We start from the raw sequence: 22,820 nt of genomic DNA, 5'->3' as shown, positions 1-22,820 counted from the left end.
TGTCACCTGGAATGTGGTATGAGATGAGTAGGTCAGGTGAGAAAGAAACTGGTGGTGGGGGGGGGAAGGCTGAAGCCTTCGAGTTTGGAATGTAACATTTCGGGTATAGGGGTATTAAGACTGACTACCCTGTCCTCTTAAACACATCTTTGCCTTGTTATTTACACGACACAGGATTGAAATTTGGATGTGTTAGGCCTTTAAAACCTGATGATTATCAAGGAATGTACACTTGACAACTTCTGCTGGTAGAATGCGAAGAAAACATATCATATATGACGAAAAAATTGGTCTGAATTGCTTCAAAAATAGATTTGATTTCAATCCGTTGGAGCTGTAAAATTCAGAATCTGTTTTTGTTGTCTTTGCATGGATTCATAAAAACACGACTGATATCATGTTCGTTTTATAGAATAGCCGAATTCATGCATTATATCAGAGGCTCGGGGGTGCTGTGATTTCAGAATTTTTGCAAAACTTTTGAAAACAATCTTTTTGAAACTAGATCTAGTATTATACAGAAATTCATCGATAACAGTTTAAATAGATGGAAACTGCAGTGTGCATAGGAAGGGTCTCCAATGTCTCCAGAAAAACACAGGGAGTCATCGACTACATTACAAATTCTCACGTAAACACTTTTTGATGTTTCTACCTCCCAGCCCAAATTGGTCTGCCACTAGCAGAAAAACAAAATGCCATTCGTACCACCTCATGCCACGTCATCTCTTCAGATTTAGGCAAAAGTGGCTATATGTCGTCAGACTAATCAAGGCATAATGTATTATTTTCATGCATTTTTCGCAGTTATACACTGTGCGACGGTTCTCTGCACAGTACAGTCAAAATGTACGAGCAAGCAGAGCCTGTCCGGTCTCATTTTTCCAGATCCGACTGCGCCCAAGCCGGCAAGCCGCTACCCCAACCCCCTCCTGTTCATCAGCGCACCGGCGCTTCTGACAAGCGGCAGGAGGGACAAGAAACTTTATCAGACACGTACGAAGAAGCTGAGAGAGTGTACTTTACAATCAAAGACGAGGATCTCCCGCCGCCTTTACGGCGGGCGGGGCGGCAGCAGGAGTCGCCCCAGCCGGGGGTCCAAACCAGCGGGCCGCCGCCCCCACCCCCTCCTGCCCATCAGAGTGGTTCACGCGGGCGTGGCCGCCATGGCAACGGCGCTTCTAACAAGTTGCAAGAAGAGCAAGTAACGTCTTCACAGACCAAAGAAGAAGCCGAGGCGGCGAAACGTTACGCAACGTACAAGTCTGCAGGTAGCCAACGCTTTTTTAACTTGACTTTTTCAGTTGGTATTTCAACAATCAGAATAAACTTTCCTTAGACAGTGTTTATGCTCACTTACGTATGCTAACATACTTTGCAGTATCTGGAAAATTCATAATTCATATATGAAAATAATAATTTTCTTCGTTTCAATACCCATATCCTATAAAGTGAAAAGTCAATACCACCGATTACCGCACTACCGAATATAGGGAATGTTTTCATATTCTAGTATATCCCTTCCCCCTACCCTGTCTGTGGTATGGGGAAATATATTGTTTTTGCCGGCGTGTTCTTCTTTCTTCTTCATATTTCTAAAAAACAAGTAGATGTAGGGTGGCAGCTTTATATCTATCAATACAGAAACTTGTATGTCCCTTGTGGTAAATGCTACGGATGTCATATTGAAGGTGTAGGTAGCTTTAGGAAAGGTGAATACAATGGAATTTGGGTTATGCTAATGACAATCGCATTTGCATAATCTATGCAGAAAATGTATAGTTACCTTACAGTTCGTGATATGGATGTCATATCAGAGGTGAAGGTAGCTTAAGGAAAGGTGAATAAAACAGAATGTAGGTTACTAGTATGCTCATGACAATCGCATTTGCATAATCTATGCAGAAAGTTCACATTCCCCTTTCAGTAAATTCTTAAGATGTCTTATTGTCAACCCTCATCCGACGGACCCCATTTTGCTTTGCCCCATACATATATTTCTGGTGGATTTTTTTTATGTAATTATTGCACAAATACTGTTTTGATAATCTATGGAGAATATTTTGGTGTTCTGGTGTCAATAAGTAATGCTCATTATCATAATTTATGCAGAAAATGAGGAGAACCCGTATTTTCTTTTTAAAAATCTGAAATACACCCCTCATTTCAACAGTTCCAGTGCCCTATTATCTTACAACAATAATATCGCTCCTAAAGGCATTCTGATTGCAGAAGAATGTTATGGAATAAGGAATATTAGAATTTATGCGAAAAATGAAGAACAATTTATCTAATTTTGTCATAAGCTGTCACATAATTACACACATAATCATACCCTTGTCAATTTTCATCAAAAATATATTTTGTATTGGCTTTTTTTGTAATTTCTGTTGATATATTGCTCAATCAATCTATTAAGGATATTCTGATATGTTTTCAGTGTAAGAAATTAATAATCATTTGTCTCATTATTGTAATTCATGCAAAATGAGTAAAAATCACATTTTACACCAACATGCTACATTTAATCTGAAAAAGTCGGTATCATACTTTTGTAAGCAATACTAATCTATTGCTATAATGGCAATGATAACAAATTTCTGTTATTTGACAGGAATTTCTTTCAAATTACGTAATAACAATGCAAAATCATCTGGGGTCCGTTTGGACCCCAACGGACAACAGGAAAACTTCAGAGTATAACTCCCACAAAAATCGGCCAATCCTGATAAAACTTTCTCCAAAGTTGTACGGCATGTACACAAACACTCATGGAAGGAATTTTTTTTCTCCAACGAAAAATGTTGATATGGCACACATTTAAACACGCCTGGGATCCAAAAGGACCCCATACGGTCGGATGAGTTCTAAGGAAAGGTGAGCACAACGGAATGTACGTTATGCTAATGAGGACATCATTTGCTTAATTTATGCAAACACTGCCTATATTTCTAACTGTAAATGCAACGGATGACATATTGGAGCTCTATGTATCTTGATGAGAGGTGAATACAACGGAATATGTGCTGTGCTAATGAGAACCTCATTTGCATAGTTTCTTCAAATTCTTCATATATCCCTTTCAGTAAATACTATGGATTTGCAAATTGGAGGTGTGGGTAAATTTTGAATACATCAGAATGCGCGTTATGCTAATGAGGGCCCAATTTACATGATTTGTGCAGAAACTTCATATTTCTTTTGTGGTCAATGGTAAGGATTTCATATTGGTGATATAGGTAGCTCTAGAAAAGGTGGATACAACCGAATGTATGTTATTCAAATGAATACCTTATTGTATGATTAACGCAGAAAATATATACTTTTTTTTGTTAAATTGTAGGGATTTCATATGGCACATATACATAGCTTGAATACTTCCTTAGTTTATAAATGGGAGGGATTTACCTGCTTTTTGCGTTTCTAGCTTTTAAATCAAATTTTCAAAGAAGAATAACAAACACAGTGGGGAAACATCCAACGGGAAACAATGACAAAAAAAGACAAATAATGTCATCAGTTAGAACAAAATGTTAACAGAAGTCCTAAAATGTCAAATATAATGATAATGATAATAGAAATTCAAAATCTGTAGCCTTGCTTTTAGAAGAATAACAATAATGTTAGTGAAAATTTCAATATAACGATAAAAAAACGCCAAACATATTTACTCAAGCAGCTGGATAAAATTTTGAAACAGTCAGACGTTTCAGACAGCATCCGCTGTCTTTCGTCAGTGACTAACGATAGGACTGGGAAAACCAGGTTTTATACCAAAACTCTGAATAGATATGTTAATGAGGTTAAGACAATCTAGACATCCTATCACCCTTTACGTAGTCTTCAAAAGAAGATCATTTCAAGACAAGGTTTTATGCCAATAGTTCATTTAGCTACTGTTGCTTTAGTACAATAAAGGGGTGGGGGGTAGTGCATTACCCCAAGTGCCTGAAAGTTCCACGCGTAGACCCCCTTTCCTGTTGAGGGCGGGATTGTACATCCTCTCATATATTGCTTCACTAACTCCCCGTTCGAACCAGCGGCTTCACGATCTAGGATGTCCATGGATTCGAGATTGAATGAGTGTCCCTGGTTGTGTTTAAGATGGTGGAAAATGACAGAGGAGTAGCGGTTGGCGCTCTTTCTGCAATGTCCATTGTACCTTTGTCTTAGTGGTCGACTAGTCTCCCCAATGTACATGTTATTGCAGTTCGGTTCCTCACATTTCGTTGGCTTTGTTGCCTTTTTTAAGGCCAGTCTTTTTTGGTGGACCAGATTCAGCCTGAGAGTTGAGTGATGTTTGAAGTTTGTGGCAATGTTGAAGTTTTGGAAGATTCGTATGAGTTTTTCCAATACTCCTTGGACGTAGGGAATTGTAAATGTTAATTGACCTTGTTTCTGTTGGTCAATGGTTTGCACTTGAGTGTTTTCTTAGACTGGTCAGAAGGCTTGAGGGCCTGAATTCCCCGTCATTTGCCACAAATTTGAATTCCCAACCATTTACCAATAACTTTGTACAATCATGCAGCCTTGGCCATTATGATCAGATGTGTGAAGTGCCTCGTGAACATAGTTTTCATAGATTTCTTATCGCCGCTTTTCAAACTTCACATGCAAATATATGTCCAACTTTAAGAAGGTATCGTAGCATATCATCCATCATTTTGCAAAATCCTCCGAATTTACATCATTCACCCTTATCTAAACCACGCCAATAGTGTAAACTTTACATGATTTACAATTAATGTATTGTCCAGTTTTCTCATTACTTATGACAATTAGGTCATGCTTTGCATATTTATTTCGAACCAAGTTACATAGGTTATGTCACCTATAATTTCTTGACTGTTTACTCGTCTTGTTTAAGAGCATAACAAAGCGCCCCTGAAGTTTAAAAAAACCTGCAACATGTACAGAATACGAAGCTTAACCACAAGACTTAACCACGTACCACTTTGAAATTCATGACCCGAGCAGCCTTCGTAACCCCTGCTTCTCCTAATGGGTCAGTGAAGTCATGCTTGTCTCGAGCATTGATGTTTCTGACCTAGGGCGAAGAGATGCTGCTACAGCAAGAATTAGTTTAGTGCATAGATGAGTGGCCCCCTACGGCCTTGCACTGAGCGAGTTCACTGAAACAAAATCCATCCAGATATCCTTGAGTTGTGCTGCTTGACCACTAACATCCCTAGAAACGCTACTATCAAGGTAATAATTATCATGTGCCTAATAACTATTTTTAACAGACCACACGTATCCGGGTGGAACAAGTGGCCGCCGTGCTCTCTGTAGCTTCATCCGCTCCCACCGCAGCTGCTTGGTCGCCGGTGTTGCCGTGCTCCTCGCTGTGGGACTCACCCCTTTGACATTCATCAATAAAGAGGTAGATATTGCTGTACAAAAAGTCTGTTGTTAAGCTATTTTTCTAACATTTATTCTGTTATGTTTCTAGAGGCTATCAAGGCAGAACAGGCAGCTCTCTCCCTTTTGTTCTTAAGCTTGGTATTCCGACGTTCGCCTTTAGGAATTATCCCAACTGACCAGCACTGTTGACGCCTTGAAAGTTGACCTGGACATAGAGCGAAACCGAACTTCAACCTTGGAGCAGCGCCTTCTCGAGATGAGTAAGACGCCAGGTAAGTTTGCGTTCAGTTGTTATTTGGACTAATTGCGATAAGAATATCGTTAGTATAAAACCAGAGTAAATCGTGGAACTGACTATCATTGTTCACTTACCTTGTCCATCGTCCCATGCCTGGAGGTTGACTGCATTGATAGATACTGCAAACCTTGTGTCATTGATTAATATAGTATCTCCTTTATCATGAATGTACTAAAAAGTTTACTTAAGAGAATGTTATCGTCTTCAAACATGGTGTTTCACTGTTTCATAATTCAATAGAATTTGCATAACTTATTTGTCAGTGTATTTTATACAATAATAAGGAGTAGAGGACAAAATGAGAGGCACTGAGGGGGGAGGGTTTGTTGTAGTTACTAGGATGGCACTTGAAGGAAACACACACACTTTGTGTCAAATTCACTCACTCCCAGGTTATACAAAATGTAACATATTGTATTCATAAGCATATCATCAGTTTATCTACACATGTTGAGCGCAAAGGATGGCAAATTAAGCAAACAATTGGCAAATGACAATGGAGCCACTACAGCTTTTTCAAAACACAAGGACAACAACAGCTCTAATGGTGATGTCTTACCATAGAAATTATCCATACTCGATTTACATTTGAATGAAATTTGCATACAATCCATAGTGTCCATAGGTTCATAGTGACCTTGACATGTTCAACTGGTTTTTCCTGTTGCAATTGGCATTATTTTATGCAAATAGCAGGAGATTGCAAAAATGGCTAATGCAATTATGCCATTTTATTTATAATGGAGTGAGTGGGAAATGGTCTGGGTTTTCAGAATTATATGCATATCCCCGAAATATGCTATTAACAGTGATGCAAATAGCTGGATTCTACTGAAGTTCTTAGCTAGGCTGGAATCAAATAAAACTATAAAACCAAATGGAGTAATGGAAAGATATGGTCTTCTGATTAAATAGATATAAAGAAAGGTAACATTTTCGAGAAAATGCAGGTTATTTACCTCCCATTGATAAATGTCTACTTTTGACCATAAGAAAATATATTTCATAAATATCTATGCAGTTTAGGTGCTAAGTAGTAAAACACATATTTCATTGACTTTGCCTTTTGTCAAGCTAGTTATATAATTATGTAATATGAAACTACTATACACCACATATTACGTTTCTGCATTGATTAGTATAACGCACATTTCATTGTATTCAACATTCCTAAAGCTAGCTATATCTTCAATAGGAAATCCTTACCATTGATCAGAAAAAACAAAACATTTGAAGTTTCTGCATTGATTATATAACACAGATTTCCGCTGTAGTTACCTTTCCTACAAAGCTACCCACGCCTCCAGTATGACATCAGTAGCATTTTCCGTAAGCCAACTAGGTCATCATTAGTATTAATGGCAAATTTGCCTCTTAGCATAATACATACTAGTATTTCATTGTATTATTCTTGACCTCAGCTCCCTATTTTAGGGTTATGAAATTACTACTAATAGCTACGTACCATTTAGCACAAGTTTTATGTCATTGTTATATTTCATTATTGTAACCGCGGCCAAAGGTACCTTTAAGCCAAAATTTGCAACCAAAGAAACTTATATCCTTATGACTACTTGATATGTCGTTTTCAAAGTATTATTTTGATATAATCATGCAAATCAAAGCGTATTTAGCATAATTCATATCTATTCACCTTTGTGTATTAGCTACCTACAATGTGAGTTACATTCCTATCATTTAGAATACAGGAGAAAAAAATATCTTGGAAAATACAGAATTTCCTCATCATTTAGGCAGTTAAGTTCAATCCATTGGGGGTAATGTATACCTCTTAGACTGTGTCTGTTAATACGGTACCTTTATTATGAGTATGGACTTCCTAGAATTCACCGTCACGTAGATTTGGCTTTACCTAAAACATATACCTTTTCTTCATTAATTATGCCAATTCAATTCTACTTTGACTAATAATGACTTTCACATGCTCATAGGAAGAGGAAGAAGATGAAAGAAGAAAATACACCAGCAAAAACGATGTATTTTCCAATACCCGAGCAGTCAATTTTGCGAAAGAATGAACTTAACTGATGAATCGTTGTATTGTTAACAGATTGTTTCTCTAGCTAGAATCAAATGATGAAAAATGTTCTTGATTTGCTTTTCCATTGAAAGTGAGCACTTTCTACGTGGACTTCGCCAGGCTTACTGCACGGATGAGCGAGCTGGAACGTGAGAAGGGGCCATTCGGGACAGCTGGAGAAAAGGGGCCCATGGGGCCGTCTGGGTCTGTCGGGCCACCCGGGCCTCCAGGAGAGAAGGGCCCCATGGGGCCACCCGGGTCTATCGGGCCTCCGGGAGAGAAGGGGCCCATGGGGCCAGCCGGGTCTATCGGGCCTCCGGGAGTGAAGGGGCCCATGGGGCCAGCCGAGTCTATCGGGCCTCCGGGAGAGAAGGGGCCCATGGGGCCAGCCGGGTCTATCGGGCCTCCAGGAGAGAAGGGGCCCATGGGGCCAGCTGGGTCTATCGGGCCTCCGGGAGAGAAGGGGCCCAAAGGGCCAGCCGGGTCTATCGGGCCTCCGGGAGTGAAGGGGCCCATGGGGCAAGCTGGGTCTACTGGGCCTCCGGGAGAGAAGGGGTTCATGGGGCAAGCTGGGTCTGCCGGGCCACCCGGGCCTCCAGGAGAGAAGGGGCCCATGGGGCTAGCCGGGTCTATCGGGCCTCCGGGAGCGAAGGGGCCCATGGGGCCAGTTGGGTCTACTGGGCCTACGGGAGAGAAGGGGCCCATGGGGTCAGCTGGGTCTACTGGGCCTCCAGGACATCGAGGATATAGGAGACCCATGGGGCCGGCTGGCCCTGGGTCTGGTGGAGCACCTGTACGAAGGGGTCAGTATTCTTTGTAATAATCTATGCAACCCTTGAAATTTGTTTTAAAAGATTACTGTTGAGCCGTCTGAAAATTATTGTGGATTTTTTTTGTCATCCATAAATGCCTACGACAACCAAAAATGGGCGCTGATTCCAAATTAATACACGAATTTTCTCGTTAGTTGAGGAATGCTTGCACTCATTTAAACATCGGACTTATCTATATGCATGTTGTTATTCTTTTCCAGGATCGGAATGCCCTAGTAATTGGCAGGTATTCCGGAACTCCGGAATTCGCTACCAGGTTTTTGTAATGAAGAAAACCTTCATTGAAGCGGCCGAGACCTGTCGTCAATATGGCGGTACCCTTGCCATGCTCCGCGACCACCAGACCAGCCGCTTTCTAGTACCAGCAGTCGGGAAGAGCGGCATACGGCGCGTCAACGTCTGGTTCGGTCTGCACGATCAGCGCGAAGAGGGGCGCTTCGAGTGGGTAGATGGCACTCCTCTTGGCGACTACAACGCGTGGTTTCCGGGGCAACCAGATGACTGGGGGGACTGTGAAGATTGCACTGCTTACTTCCGATCATTGGGGAAAAATTACCATTGGACCGACCTACCATGCTCCCACCAGCTACCCTTCATATGCCAATGTAAGTTATATATTTAGTAAGTAACAGAAAAGAAGATTTTCAATTAATTATTTACATACACTATCTGGTGGCAAGTTGATGGTTGCTTTCGTAAACTTTTGGCCTTCTGTGTGACTGCAATTCTGATATGTGAATAAAGAATTGAATTGTTCAAGGGGAGCCTTAAAGAACCCAACTTCCTTGTTTATAAGAGTAGGACTGTGGCATTGTCAAGATCTATTATTAAACAAAACAAACATCATGCATCTCCTCAATAAGAGGACTGACAGCTTTGCCCATGCATCATTATTTTTGTAATACCAACACATGTGACAGACATTCTACTGACGATAGATCATATCTTTACAGGCTGACATGTCGGAGCTAAGCACTCAACGAAGCGGCACTGCAAACGGATCTCTGATGATATTCAAAGACGCTGACAGGAAAAAGCTGAAAGCTGAGATCAAATGAAGAGATCACGTAAGGAACAAGTTTTCTGCAGTTCACCACGGTTGCTTTTGTGTTAAGTTTTTTAGAATGTTATGCAGAAATGATGGCTCGGCGTATAGTAAGTCTGTAACGAACAATAGACGTGGATGTTTTGGAGTAAATTGAACACGTTTCAAACACAGGGATATGGAGAATAAGCCGGTCTTTAGACCAAACCTATGATCTTCTTCAGCATATATGACCAGATTGCCCAATTCACGGGACCTTATAGAAGTGTGACGTAATCAATGGGATAAGGGCGGTCAATTATTTTGAAGAAGACCAGATATCTAGTCAAAGACTTTTTAGCCGTAGTTTCATGTCCACCTTCACAGACGAACTCCGATGCGATGTTTCTCAGGCATTCATGGTAGAACGTATTTCAAAGATTTTAATACATTTTCTTCAAAGTGTGCTCATTTGAATAATGCATAATCATAAGAGTTTTAGATCTTACACTGAGTTATTTGTATGGTGTAAATATGGCTAATATTAATTGTATTTCAAAGATTTTAATTAATTTTCTTTTACCTTGAAAGGATGACTCATCCTCAGAAAAATGACAAAGATTTGGTCGTCTGATGGCCAAAGTCAAGGGCAAAAAATTAATATCAATCATGACCACAGCTTCTTGTTTCAGTATTATTCTGTAAGTTATTTCATTGCTATGATTCATGTGAAAGTAAAAGTGAGTTTTTAATCTTACATTGTGTCTTTTGTATGGTATAAATATGACAAATATGAATTGAGAAAAGCAGTGAAATGACTTCTGGTGTTTCTGGAACTGTGTGATTTCCGTGATAAGTAATCATGAACAACAGAATTGTGTCCTTTGAGTATCAATCCTGTGTAACATGTATTATCATAATAGCAATATTACATTGTAAGCAAAGAGTCTGATCTACAGCAGTAAACTAAGTGAATTTGAAAACCAGTATCTACATCTGGAATATTGTTTATTGTTTGTTTATTGTTTCTTCGCATATGTACAATATAAAAAAAACAAAGAGAAATAGAGTAAAGAATACATGCAGGAGAGGCCAGAAGCCTATACGGCTTTTCGGGGGCCTCCCCTAAACTACTAAAATGGGATTTTTACAAAATTATATATCATCGAAACTAAGAAAAACTAACGAAAGAAGAAATTGGAATTTTAACATAAATCCTAATGAAACAAATGAAAAGAAGAGGAACTACAAAGTAAATTATGAGTTGTAAACATAATAAGTATTATAATGAATAACAATTTATAAAATAATAGGTCAAAATTATACAAAAATAACAATCATATGAATTATTTTGTCATCAGATACCAAAGGAAAAGTGGAAAACAAGGAAAACAAACAAATCAGGAGAAAGTAATACTTGGATGTTCTATGACATCTATCTTTAAAAGTTTTTTGAAACTAGGTAAAGACGAGCAGGACTGTAGAATTTGGCTGAGATTGTTCCATACGGTGGGGCCTCTAAACATTATTGTATGTTGTTTTTGAGTAGTTTTTGTCTTAATTGATCTTAAAAGATTGTGTTGGCTCGTATAGTGGTGATGGATATCTGAGTTGAAATTTAAAAGACCTTTGTATTGTTCAGGTATATATATATTTACTGTTGAATATGTACACAATATTACATAACCAATAAAGTAACAACTACTTAAATGTAACTATGAATTTCATCATGAACTTTATCATCAAAAGTGGTCACGGTGGTCTGTCGCTGGGGTATTCCTTCCCGTTGCTACGCGCGTTCGATAAAGTATCCGGTTACACGAGGCAACATTTTGGCCAGCGGTAAATGATTTGTGAATAAACAAAATTGGGGACCGGAAAATCTTTTCAAAATAAAACGAAATTATCGATTTTAGAAACTTAGAATGTTGTCATTTTGCGCATAATGGCTGATCTTGCTAGATTTTGCTGACAAACACGATTATTTTCAGGTTTTAGGGAAAACATTTTTCAGACAAACACCGCAAAAGGCTGGCTCCAAATGTCAATAAAAAATCTAACGTTGGGTAACATAAATTCGCGGGGTACTTAAATTCGCGATTTTTCGAAAACGGCGTATTGAGGGATATGTGCTAGATGCAAAATCAGTTATAACGCCAGCAATGCAAAGCAGATAGACTAACGTATTCAGAACACTGGCTGAAAAGCTTCGATAACCATGCATTAGAAGTTGGCGACGTCAAAAACTCTCCGTCCCTTATTGACAGATTCTGGGGGCTTCGTGGGAGAATCACCCAGCACGGTTGTTCGCTGGTTTATAAGACAAATTTCACATCTCCTGCCTGCTAAGCACAATTATTTATAAGACAACTTATCACAATCTCTTTTGCTAACCTGCAACTGGATTCTAAGTGTGATCAATCATCAAAACTCCTCTCTGTAATGCTACAACCTACGGCACGTGTATTTTCCCGCCGCCATATTGTTAACCAGAATCCTGTTGTCAAGCAGACGACAAAGGTTTGTGAGGAACACTTTTTTGTCTAAATGCTGCGTGTGATAGTGGACTGAGGAAGATATTTTCCTCAAAGTTTGCTCCTAACACAACAAGGAACACATGGACATAGTAGTATTACCATTGCTACGGCATTCAGCTAACTTGCCATGAATAATGTAACGTTACACGTTGCCCGATGATGACGATGGGCCGACTTTGAGTGAAGTTCTACCGACTCAACACACGGGTTGTTCCCGAACTGGCCTGATGTGTGCGGTACGGCCGTTTTTTTCGTGTATTTTTTTTACTTGGACACGTCTATATCCATAGCACTCTCCTCAAGCCAAGGATGGAACGAATAGCTGCTGTATAAAATGTGATTAGCGGTAAGATATTCAAGACGAATCTTCTCTCCCGAATTAATGTGCCCCCCTGTCCGACAGCACCGTTATTGTGCGTGCGGCGGACGGTAGTTTCAAGTTGAAATATTATGGTGTCAGCACGACTAGAGACAACATCTACCATATACATGATTAGTGCAAAGATAGTACATGATACTGACAGAATTATGGAAAAAAAGGATGGTTTATTGTTCTGCTAGATTGATTTCAGTCAACCATTATCGGAAAAATCCCGAATTTATGTTACCCAACGTTATAATTATTCTATTTTTCGTCGACTAGTAACAAAACAAAACTTTCTGTTTTGGGGATTTTTTTCTAATTTCTGATTCTAAATATCTACACATCTGTGAAAAAATGGCATGTTTTTCCATTTTTGCACTCAAACAGAATGAGTTGGTGTGAAGTGATTGGAAGTCAAAGCCGACCAGTTCAGACAGCGACGTGCAAAGAAGAGAGCCTGCTCGGACGATGTCGCCGTGGCCACGCCGTGTCAGTTGCCAGGTCATGGCGTTGCAGACCAGCCATCGCATTCTACCGCCACACAGTCTAAGGGGTTGCCTCTGAGACGGAGTGTGATATTATCGACGGTAGCGAAGAGAACGCGCCCGTTTCTGTTGAAAAAAAAAAACACAAACAGTTTCTTTATTGTTATGGTGGAACTTTGGCGACTTTTCTTATATTACCTTGGACGTTTTGGCCCACACCGTATTCGATTTCTTCTAGCTTGATTGTTACTGATACGTAATTGGATCCGACTTACATATGGCCGTATATATCTAAAAATTGGATACATGGCTTTAATTGCTGTCACGGTATGTTCGAATCGGTCTTAAAGCTGTTTTACATCGGTACAAAAACATGCATATTCCTATCAATTCTATTTTGTTCTTCTTAAGAGAGACTGACATGTGATGCATCTAATCTTCTGTCATTGCCTAACATTTCTAAGTTTTCTACGTACATAAAGAGCAATCGTACATATTGTGGGCTTACCGTTATACCACTTGCAGCGCAGGATGCACGAAAACCAGAGTCTCTCCGGGTTGGGCACTCGCAATTCTTCTTCTTAACAAATTTCCACTCGTGCTGCACGAAGCACTCCTCTGGGCAGGGCGAGGAAAACTTCAGAACCAACAGAACCAGGATGGCGACACACTGCCTGCTCCTTTTCTTCATGGCAATACGACTGAACAGCACGGCCACACAGGCCGACAAAATCCGGAACTGACGGAAATACTTCTGTGCGCGTGGGAGGTTGATTACGTCTTGTTGGTATGTCTGGTATTAGGTAAGTTTTGTAGAATTGATTGTGTTCACGGATCAAAGACCAGGCTGAATGAAAAAACACAATTTTTGGTTGTAGAGTGTAAACATATTTTTGTATGATGATATTAATCATCGACATTTGAGTTACATGTGTCAATAACCATCTGACTAGAATTGTACGTTTTAGAGTGTTTGTGGAGTCAGACAGGAAATCAAATCGGTTAGATAAGAGGGGTTGAGACAAATCCTTCTGATCCCTTTATGATCCCGCGCGACCTAAATACATATATTCATGAACACTTACTAAAAATATATTCTTCAGATTTCGTGGGGTTTTATTGATAGTGATTCACAGTTTCAGTATTGAGTGTTGAATTGAAGGTAGCTGCATCATATTACTCAAGAATGATGTTCATAACCTCTTTGTTTTTTCAGACGATGATTTTGTCACGAGAAAAAAGGTAAGACGTTAAACTGAAGAACAATAATTTCGATCAGGTAAGTGGTGATGATAATTTCCAAACTTGTTGGATTGTTAACATTTATATAATATTTATCACTTACTAGTATCAGAATTTAAAGCGTTAGGTTGTAAAAACGAGTCATTTTTTTAGGTTTCAAGATTTACGAAACGCTTATTCGATCACAACTCTGTATTATAATTGAATTCTAGGAGAACACGATTATACACATAGCACGAATGGTTCTATGAAATCTTTGATATACATGAGCTATTGCGTGTGGAGTCAGAAAAATACCACGAAAGGACCGGAGAAAAAACACACAAAATAGATAAATAGATAGATATACATGTCACTTAGTGTGAATCCATCATAAGCCTTGCTATCCTCTCATCTACAAATCAAATGGAGGATCATGTATACGTTGTTGTTTAACACATTTTGGAATTTCTAAAAGAAGGACGCAATTGCCTCCCTATATCATGAATTTTATTATCAGGAGAACACGATTGTACACATAGCAAGGATGTTTCTAGCAAAGCTTTGATATATGATACTCTGAATTACTCCGCGGGTGTGCTTATATGGGAGGGTAAGGGCGGCATTGTATATACTGACCAATAGCTGCGCATGGCAAGTACATAAGTGTTTATTTTCAATTGCGAATTGGATATCCTAAATTGACTATTCAGTACTCTATAAGTATCAACATGTCTTACTGCAGGAGCCAAACATGCCATTACCTTCGCCAAGAAGGTTATATTTTGCCGAGAGTGTGTCTGTGTGTCTTTTATAATTGAACACGATAACTCGAGAATGCTTAGATGGATTGTCTTGATATTTGGTCTGTCGGATGGTTATCTGCATATTTGATGAGCAAATACTGTTATTCTGTATTGGTAAATAACTATAGTTTCATATTTCGAAGTAATGTTAATGTAAAGATGGTTGAATATGAATTATGCAAATGAGGGCCTAATTTGCACAATTGATCAGAAAGTGCAGTGACACCGCACAGAACATACTGTCGTACTTAAGACAATGCCTGCTATTTCGGTGGAGAAGATGATCGATTGATCATACAATGAATGTTAGTGATGACCTTAACTGCATGATAAATGAGAAACACTCATAATATATCAGTTGAAGTAATTTAAATCATTTCGCGAAGGTAGAAGACTTTTGCCTGAGTCCAGTTTTACTTTGAAAGGTATATAGGTGCACCAAACGATCAAGTCATGATGACAACATAGATGGTTGAACAAGGGCAACTGTTATTTTTTATTTCACACGAAAACTTTACAGCCTTTAAAAGGTCGCACTATACTACTATACTCATAATCACACAAAAGTATATAGCCATTTAACACATTATGATGACAAAGGAAATGTAAACATAAGCTGTTTCAAATTTATAGGCAATTAGTGTCCATTCCAAGTCACCAAGTGTTTTTTTTAAATAAAATGTATGATAATTTGGAATAATTTCTAATTGAAGAATACCTGAGTGATATCTTTTTTCTAAAAGATTAAATATGATAATATGAATTAATCTCAATTCAATTATATAAGTTAGAAACATATTGAAAAGGACTGCACAAAAATCTCTTTATTTAGAATAATTTCTAAACATCTATGTGATTCTTTCACTTTTAGAAATATTTACAAAGTTGGTAGAAAATGGTAAACAATGGCAAACTGATAATTGTCACCATAAAAGTAGGTGCTAATCCGGCCCTTCAGTCTGCTTTTGTATATCGTTTGATTTCACTGCAGGACACTGTTGGGTCCTTTGTGAAAAAAACAACAACATTATTCCCTATACTTCGCAACGATGTGTGTGTTTTTTTCTCTAGCCCTCTGACCCATTTTTAAAAATGTTAAAAATAATCGTAAAAAATGTACAAATGGCAAAAATTTGTAGAATGCTGTTAGCATTATTTAGAAATTATTGGAATAATCATATTCCACATTATTAATGTTTCTAAAGTTTAAGAAAACCGGGGAAAATTTATAAAGTTGAAATCACATTCAAAATATTTACAAAATATCAAATCTCTTACACAGGTAATTATACTAAATATTTGTAAACTATGAAAATAAGAACCCTCTCGGTGACTTTGAATGGACTCTAGTGCAACCATATGATACTTTAAAGAACTACTAAAATTGAATGACTTGACCGACTTCACTTTGTATGAATACTCGATTTGTAAACAACAAAGAACAGTGAATTATCAACTCAATTTCTCTTGGAAACCACACCCATCTATTCGAAATCTTCAACTATAATTTACATATTGTATTTTACTTGCGCAGATGTCATATAGATGGTTTGGCTAGAAACATACTTTTTTTTATTTTAATTTTTTTTTTTTTTCAAAGCTTTATTCAAAATACTCAAAATACAATACATACAAAAAATACAGATTTAACAGTTCACAGTTCATAAATTGGACAGTACATGCTTGCATGTTCTATTGTTTCTGTTGTTTACCAGATTGAAAAGTAAATTGACTTCTGATTTAAAAATGCTGAATATGTCTATTGGTATGTACTTGTCACTGTTTCTGTTATTACACCAGTTTCTAAATATGACTTTCTTTGCAATGCATATAAGTAAATTGATTGTTACATATATTTCAGATGTGTTATAGGGGTGGTTTGTTTTATATCCCAGTACAATTTCTATCAGGCTTACTTCTATAGTACACTTAAAACATTTATATATCACATTACAAAAGTTTTTCCAGAATGTTGTGAGACATTTACACGTTAAAAAAAGATGCTTGTAATCCTCAACACAGTTACATATATTACATTTGCTCGACATATTTTTCCAAACATACAAAAGTTTTCCACAAGGTAGTATTTCGTGTAGTATTTTATAATTAGTTTGTGACATATGTGTTCCCAATGTGGGATTTATCTGGTTCTGCCATATGTTTTTCCAGTTGAACTTACACTCAAAAAACATTTCCCATTTCTTTTCCACATATGGTGACATAAATTTTTGTTGAACAACATTTTGATATAAATCAGAGGTTTTAATAGTGTCTACAGTTTTCACCTTTTTCGCAGAAAGCACATACAAAGTGGGCAATGCTTCACTTTTCTTACTGGATACATTACAAGTCCCACATTCCCACTGTCTAGGTATAGCTTGTTTTAAAGTCAGGAGCTCACAAGCCCAGTTTCGCTTTATTTTCAACTTCTGAAAACAGGTCTTATCTGCTAGAAGTTTTTCATTATGCAGTATGTCTTTTATATATATAAAACCAGATTTAATCCAATGGGAGTAAAACAAGGGTTAGAAACATACTGACCTTTTCTGTCGACATAACATCTGCACAATGCATCAGCCCTGTTCTGGGGTATATGATTGCATGTCTTTGTTTTTTCTGTACTGAGTTGTTTACTGTAGGAAGTGTTCCTACGTGGGAATCATTCAATAAGAAATTAAAAGGGTTTTGTTCAACAGTTTCCAGTTTGATCCATTGTGTCTGAAATATACCCCTTCCTGGCTGGGCGACCCAAATCAGACATTGCCATGTGTTTATATTTTGATCATTTAGTTCATTTTTAAGATGTATGTGGGTTTTTTTACTCGTGTTTTTGCTCTCTGACCGTCGTTTTAGGTTAATTTGATTTACTATAAGAGACCATGTTCGTCTTGGGCCTCCTATTTTCCACACGATGGACGCAAGTCATTATTCGTTTTTTTCGTTGCTGATTTCGTTCAAATTAACACTGCTGTACGGCTCGATACGCAGGGTGTTGTTGATGGCATCGAACGGTACAGTGAGGTAAGGTGTCAGCTCAGAGTCCTGCTCGGTTTCTTCTGTCGTTTCCGTGTCCTTGCTTGCGTTGTTGATAGCAGATCCGGAGGATTTGTGTAGCCGATGAGAGATCAGTTCAGATGTGTTAATGGTGACTCTTTGTCGTTTTGGGGCCGGATCATGCCTTGCTGAAGCCTCCTCAGTTTCGTCTTCTATCTCAGCTGTGTCATTTGCGTCCCCTGTGACAGATCCAGAGTGTTGGTACATCTGATTACTGACGAGTTGAGAACTGATGATGACGCCGTGCAGTCTGCGGACTGGATTTTGTCGTCTCTTTGAAAAACGTCGCTTGTATATCATCATCGCAACTGCCGTCCCACCAATCAGACCTATTACGGCGACAGTAAGCCCGATAGGTATGTACAGATAGTCCATACGACTTAGCTGTCCGTCATCAAGATTCTTTTTCAATACGAGGATACGGGTACTGTCCGTGGTACTAGATGTTAAATTCATTGATGTCTTTAGGAGGGCAACATTTGTCGTCTTCAATAATTTTGCTGGTAGCGTTTTGGGTTGCACCGTTGGAAATGTAGATGTCATGGTGATCGGAGATGTTCTTAGCTCTGTGGATGAGCAGATTGGGTTTGTTTGGAGCGATTTGAAGTCGTAGCCGGCCAGTTCAGACGGGTACGTGCACTGGAGATGACCAGCCTGGAAGTTGACGTCGAGGGCCGAGGACTTTGCGTTGCAGACCAGCCATCGCATTCTACCGTCACAATTAAGAGGGTTGCCCTGGAGAAGTATGGTCAGTCGTGTGTCTACGATTTTCTTCCAATTACTTTCGAAAACCGTGCTTATCTGGTTGTTGCCGAGATAGACATCTAACCAAAGAACTGTTGTATCATGGCGGATCAGGGACAGAGTTTCAAAAGGAACCGCCTTCAGTTGATTTCCTTCGACGTCTAGCCTACACAAGCTGTTGAGCCTAACGAACGCTCTCAAAGACACTGTTTCAATGAGATTATGTTCCAGATTGATTGCCTTCAAACTGGGCAGGTTATAGAAGGTGAAGTCACCGATATGATGGAGGTGGCTACACTCGATAGTTACTGACATTATGGACGGTACAGAGGAGAACAAGTTTGCTTCTGTAATAGAACATAATTAGCTAAATGAAAAACAAAACAATTTAATCTTATATCATTGTTTTGCTGGTATATGGGTATTTCGAAGAAATGTTTGTTGCTCCTTGCTGTGTGTCATTATTAAGGATAAACACATTGGCTTCCAGTCCATATTTCTAAAAATGGATCAGATGTTTTAATTGGATAATTTTGGTACTTATGGAAAATGTAAACATGTAAAATTGATAAATTGTGTACATTGCACTGTCGTCATACTTAGAGCAACTGCAAATTTAAATTAGAATCAGTTATTTCATTTCATTCTTCGGGCTATTTTACAATATATTGAGAAAGACTAAAGCGTGCATGTAATCTTCGAATTCAAGTTGTAAATTCTTAAATATTTCTACATCTTGGACGTAAAAGATTGTGTTTCAACCTCATTTAATTAAAACATTTATTTTTGGTAGTCAGGTGGAATAAATGAGGTAACGCCTTTGAAATCTTCACCCTTTTGTCAAGCATCATAATCTTGACACATATAACGTTTCCTCGCCAGGTAGACTACAGCTGATATAATCCCCACACTTACCTATTGCCTGAATGGTGCTGACGGTAATGACGAATGTGATCAGGTTGGGTAACGGCGGAATGTTTTGTTTGGTGAGGGTGGTGAGGTTGAAAAGACGATGCAGTATGATTCCAGTCACGGACTGGTCGAATCCGGTCGGAACGTCATTCAAACACGTCAGGCCCTGATTTTCTGTACTGCAAACGCTGTTAGCGGCAACCTGCAGGAAAAACAACAAGTTGTTTGTCTACAGCAATCTTTGCCGTCACAACAAAGCTGAGTTTTGTTCGACATATTCCCGACTGTAAGTTTCTATTTTAAATCTGTCTTACGACATATTTCACGAGCACTAACATGGCTTGCTGGTCAAATTAATTCATCTAAAACATAATTTGAAGCTTAAGAGTTTGAAGAATTAAACATAACTTATCAAAGCGTATTTTTATATCAGCCGTGACTTTGTTTTTTGATATTTTATGGGGAGGCATGTGGATATAGCCAGCCGGCGATACAGAATGGTGGATGACAGATAGACGTTCTGCTATCCGTTTCAACATAAAAAAAGTGGGTGAGTGGGGTCTTACCGTTAAGCCACGTATAACGCACGACATCAGAAAGCTTTTGTCTATCTCTCTGGCAGGACACTGACAGTTCTTCATCATTCCGAACTGGTGCTTAACTAAGCACTCCTCTGGGCAGGGCAAGGAAAACTTCAGAACCAACAGAACCAGGATGGCGACACACTGTCTGTTTCTTTTCTCCATGTCGGTACGACTGTCCAGTATGTGCTGTGCACAGGCCGACAAAATCCAAAACTGACCAAAACACTTCAGGGCGGGGGATAGAGATGGCCTGATTAGTCTGGCTGGATATCCTAATTGGTCTACCTTCCTGTTGACGTATGTTCACAGGTAAATGACTGAGCCGAATGAATAAACACCATTTGGGGCTGTAGAGTGTGATATATCTTCTGATCTGAAAAGACTCAGCATGGGATTTTACGCTGTAGTTGTCAACCAAACAAGGATCTGGGTGGATTACTTTTATAGAAAATATGCATGTTTTAGGCGATTTCTAATTTTTTGTGTGTTGTGGGCAGGCTATTTATAATACGAAATATAATGGGTTAGAAAAGAAGTGCACATCTTCAGAAATGTCATTTCATTCTTACATTATCCCACTCGTCCTAAATACATAGATTCATGAGAAAAAACAAGACTATCAAACGACATACATTCCTTACTCGTGTTTTCATCGGTAATATAAAACGTGTTGCCATGTCAACATCACATCTTTCCGTGATCCTGCACGACCTAAATACATATCATTAAAGGACATATTGTATCGTCATGTGGCATTTCAGTATACTCGTCTTTTTATTTAAATAGGCGTGCATATTCTCACTTTGGAGCGTTATTTTGAGATCTATAACAGATCAAGAAGAGCCGTTATGAAATATCTTTACCTTTGGCTCTATTTTAGACGATGACCTGCCGCGAGACGTACTGTAAGATGTTCAACTGGAGAACACTGCATGAGATAAACTGCAGGCGTAATTTGAAAGTGACGATCGTCTACCAATTCCACAACTGCAGCTCAATTTTATGAATCACACTTTTAGAACACGATTGTACACATAGCAAGAACATTTATTCCGCACAACGGCTATTTCCAGCTCAAACCATTGCAAACTCATGATCATGTGAACACATATAGCAAATCAAAGACGTTATAGTGAATAATCTTATGATAAACAAAGTACAGTCAAAACTGTATAAATTCCATTAATTACCTCTACATAAGGAACATATGAGCAATATGACCACTCTTCGTGGTCCCTTACATTATGTTTCAAATGGACACAAGCATTTTAAAGAATCCTGGGCATAGTAACTTCAGTGTGTAAAGTCAACATAGACCAGGTTGTATCGTTCCCCTGATCTTCTAGGGTAATTTCTTGAGAGCAACTAACAGTGAATTTGTTTTAAAGATTTCAACTTTGCAGTGTAACTATAGCCATCTACTGTCTATTTCTCAATACTAAGTAATAGTAATTAAGGGTTATGGTCCGCCCGATCGTAACATAACCATCGGCCATAAGCCATCAAGTGAGCGAAGTGAACGAGGTTGTTTATGAGATATTCATTGGTCACTAGTACTGACACAGGTTGTATCACAGTAAATACGAAGGAAAAACGGAGGATCAACGTCAAGATATACATGAAGCAAATTTAAACTAACAATTATATCACTTAAGAAAAATTCCCTACATCAACGCACAGTTTTCTTCTTCATCAACTCCACTAAAGGCTTGTTATTAGGCTTGTTATTAGTCTGGCTATATGTCAATATAGGGTTAATAACCCATCCTAAGTTGTATACGGTGTCATATGGCATAGTCGGTTAAAAAAAACATTGGATAAACCACTGAGTGAGCGACGCGAAGGAGCTTAGCGTTCGCCAATTTGGTCTAGAGGTGTGGCGACAAACGGTTCCATATGATATTCGTCCTGGACGTCTCGTTGTCCACCTGACAGAGAAATACCACCCGACGCCACATTCGTTTGTTCGTTGCGGATGTCCTCCAAATTGACGCTGCTGTACGGCTCGATACGCAGAATGTTGTTGACCTCCAAGTTCTCCTCAGTTTCTTCTGTTGTTACCGTGCCCTTATTGTTGTTGTTAATAGCAGATGCAGATGACTTGTATAGCCGATTAGGGGTTATTTGAAACGAGTCCATAATAACCCCATGTCGTTTTTGGGTCTGTTTCTGTCCACACGGCGGACGCAAGTCGTCATTCGGTTGTTCGTTGCGGATGTCATCCAAATCCACTGTGCTGTACGGCTCGATACGCAGGGTGTTGTTGATGGCATCGAAAGGTACAGTAAGGTAATGTGTCAGCTCAGTCTCTTCTGCCGTTTCTGTGTCCTTATTAGCGTTAAGTTTGTTAATAGCAGATCCGGAGGATTTGTATAGCCGGTTAGCTATCAGTTTAGATGTGTTGATATTGACTCTGTGTAGTTTATGGACCGGATTCTGTCTCGCTGAATCTTTCTCAGTTTCGTCTGTTTCTTCATTTACCCTGGCGTCCCCTGTGGTAGCTCCAGAGTGTTGGTACATCCGATTTCTGATGAGTTGAGAACTCACAATGAT

At 38.9% G+C, this 22,820-nt stretch overlaps 1 protein-coding gene across 1 annotated transcript; it reads left to right on the top strand.

Annotated features, from left to right (window-relative positions):
* The first annotated feature begins 7,804 nt into the window (after positions 1-7,804).
* Positions 7,805-10,547, top strand: LOC136425810 (collagen alpha-1(I) chain-like). Its single transcript, XM_066414752.1, has 3 exons — positions 7,805-8,506; positions 8,737-9,141; positions 9,490-10,547. The coding sequence occupies exons 1-3, from the start codon at positions 7,837-7,839 to the stop codon at positions 9,492-9,494; spliced, it is 1,080 nt and encodes a 359-aa protein (XP_066270849.1). The 5' UTR covers positions 7,805-7,836; the 3' UTR covers positions 9,495-10,547.
* The last annotated feature ends 12,273 nt before the right edge of the window (positions 10,548-22,820 follow it).

Source organism: Branchiostoma lanceolatum, chromosome 19 (genome assembly GCF_035083965.1).
Source record: "Branchiostoma lanceolatum isolate klBraLanc5 chromosome 19, klBraLanc5.hap2, whole genome shotgun sequence".
NCBI lineage: Eukaryota > Metazoa > Chordata > Leptocardii > Amphioxiformes > Branchiostomatidae > Branchiostoma > Branchiostoma lanceolatum.
This window is presented reverse-complemented; position numbering and strand designations above follow the sequence as displayed.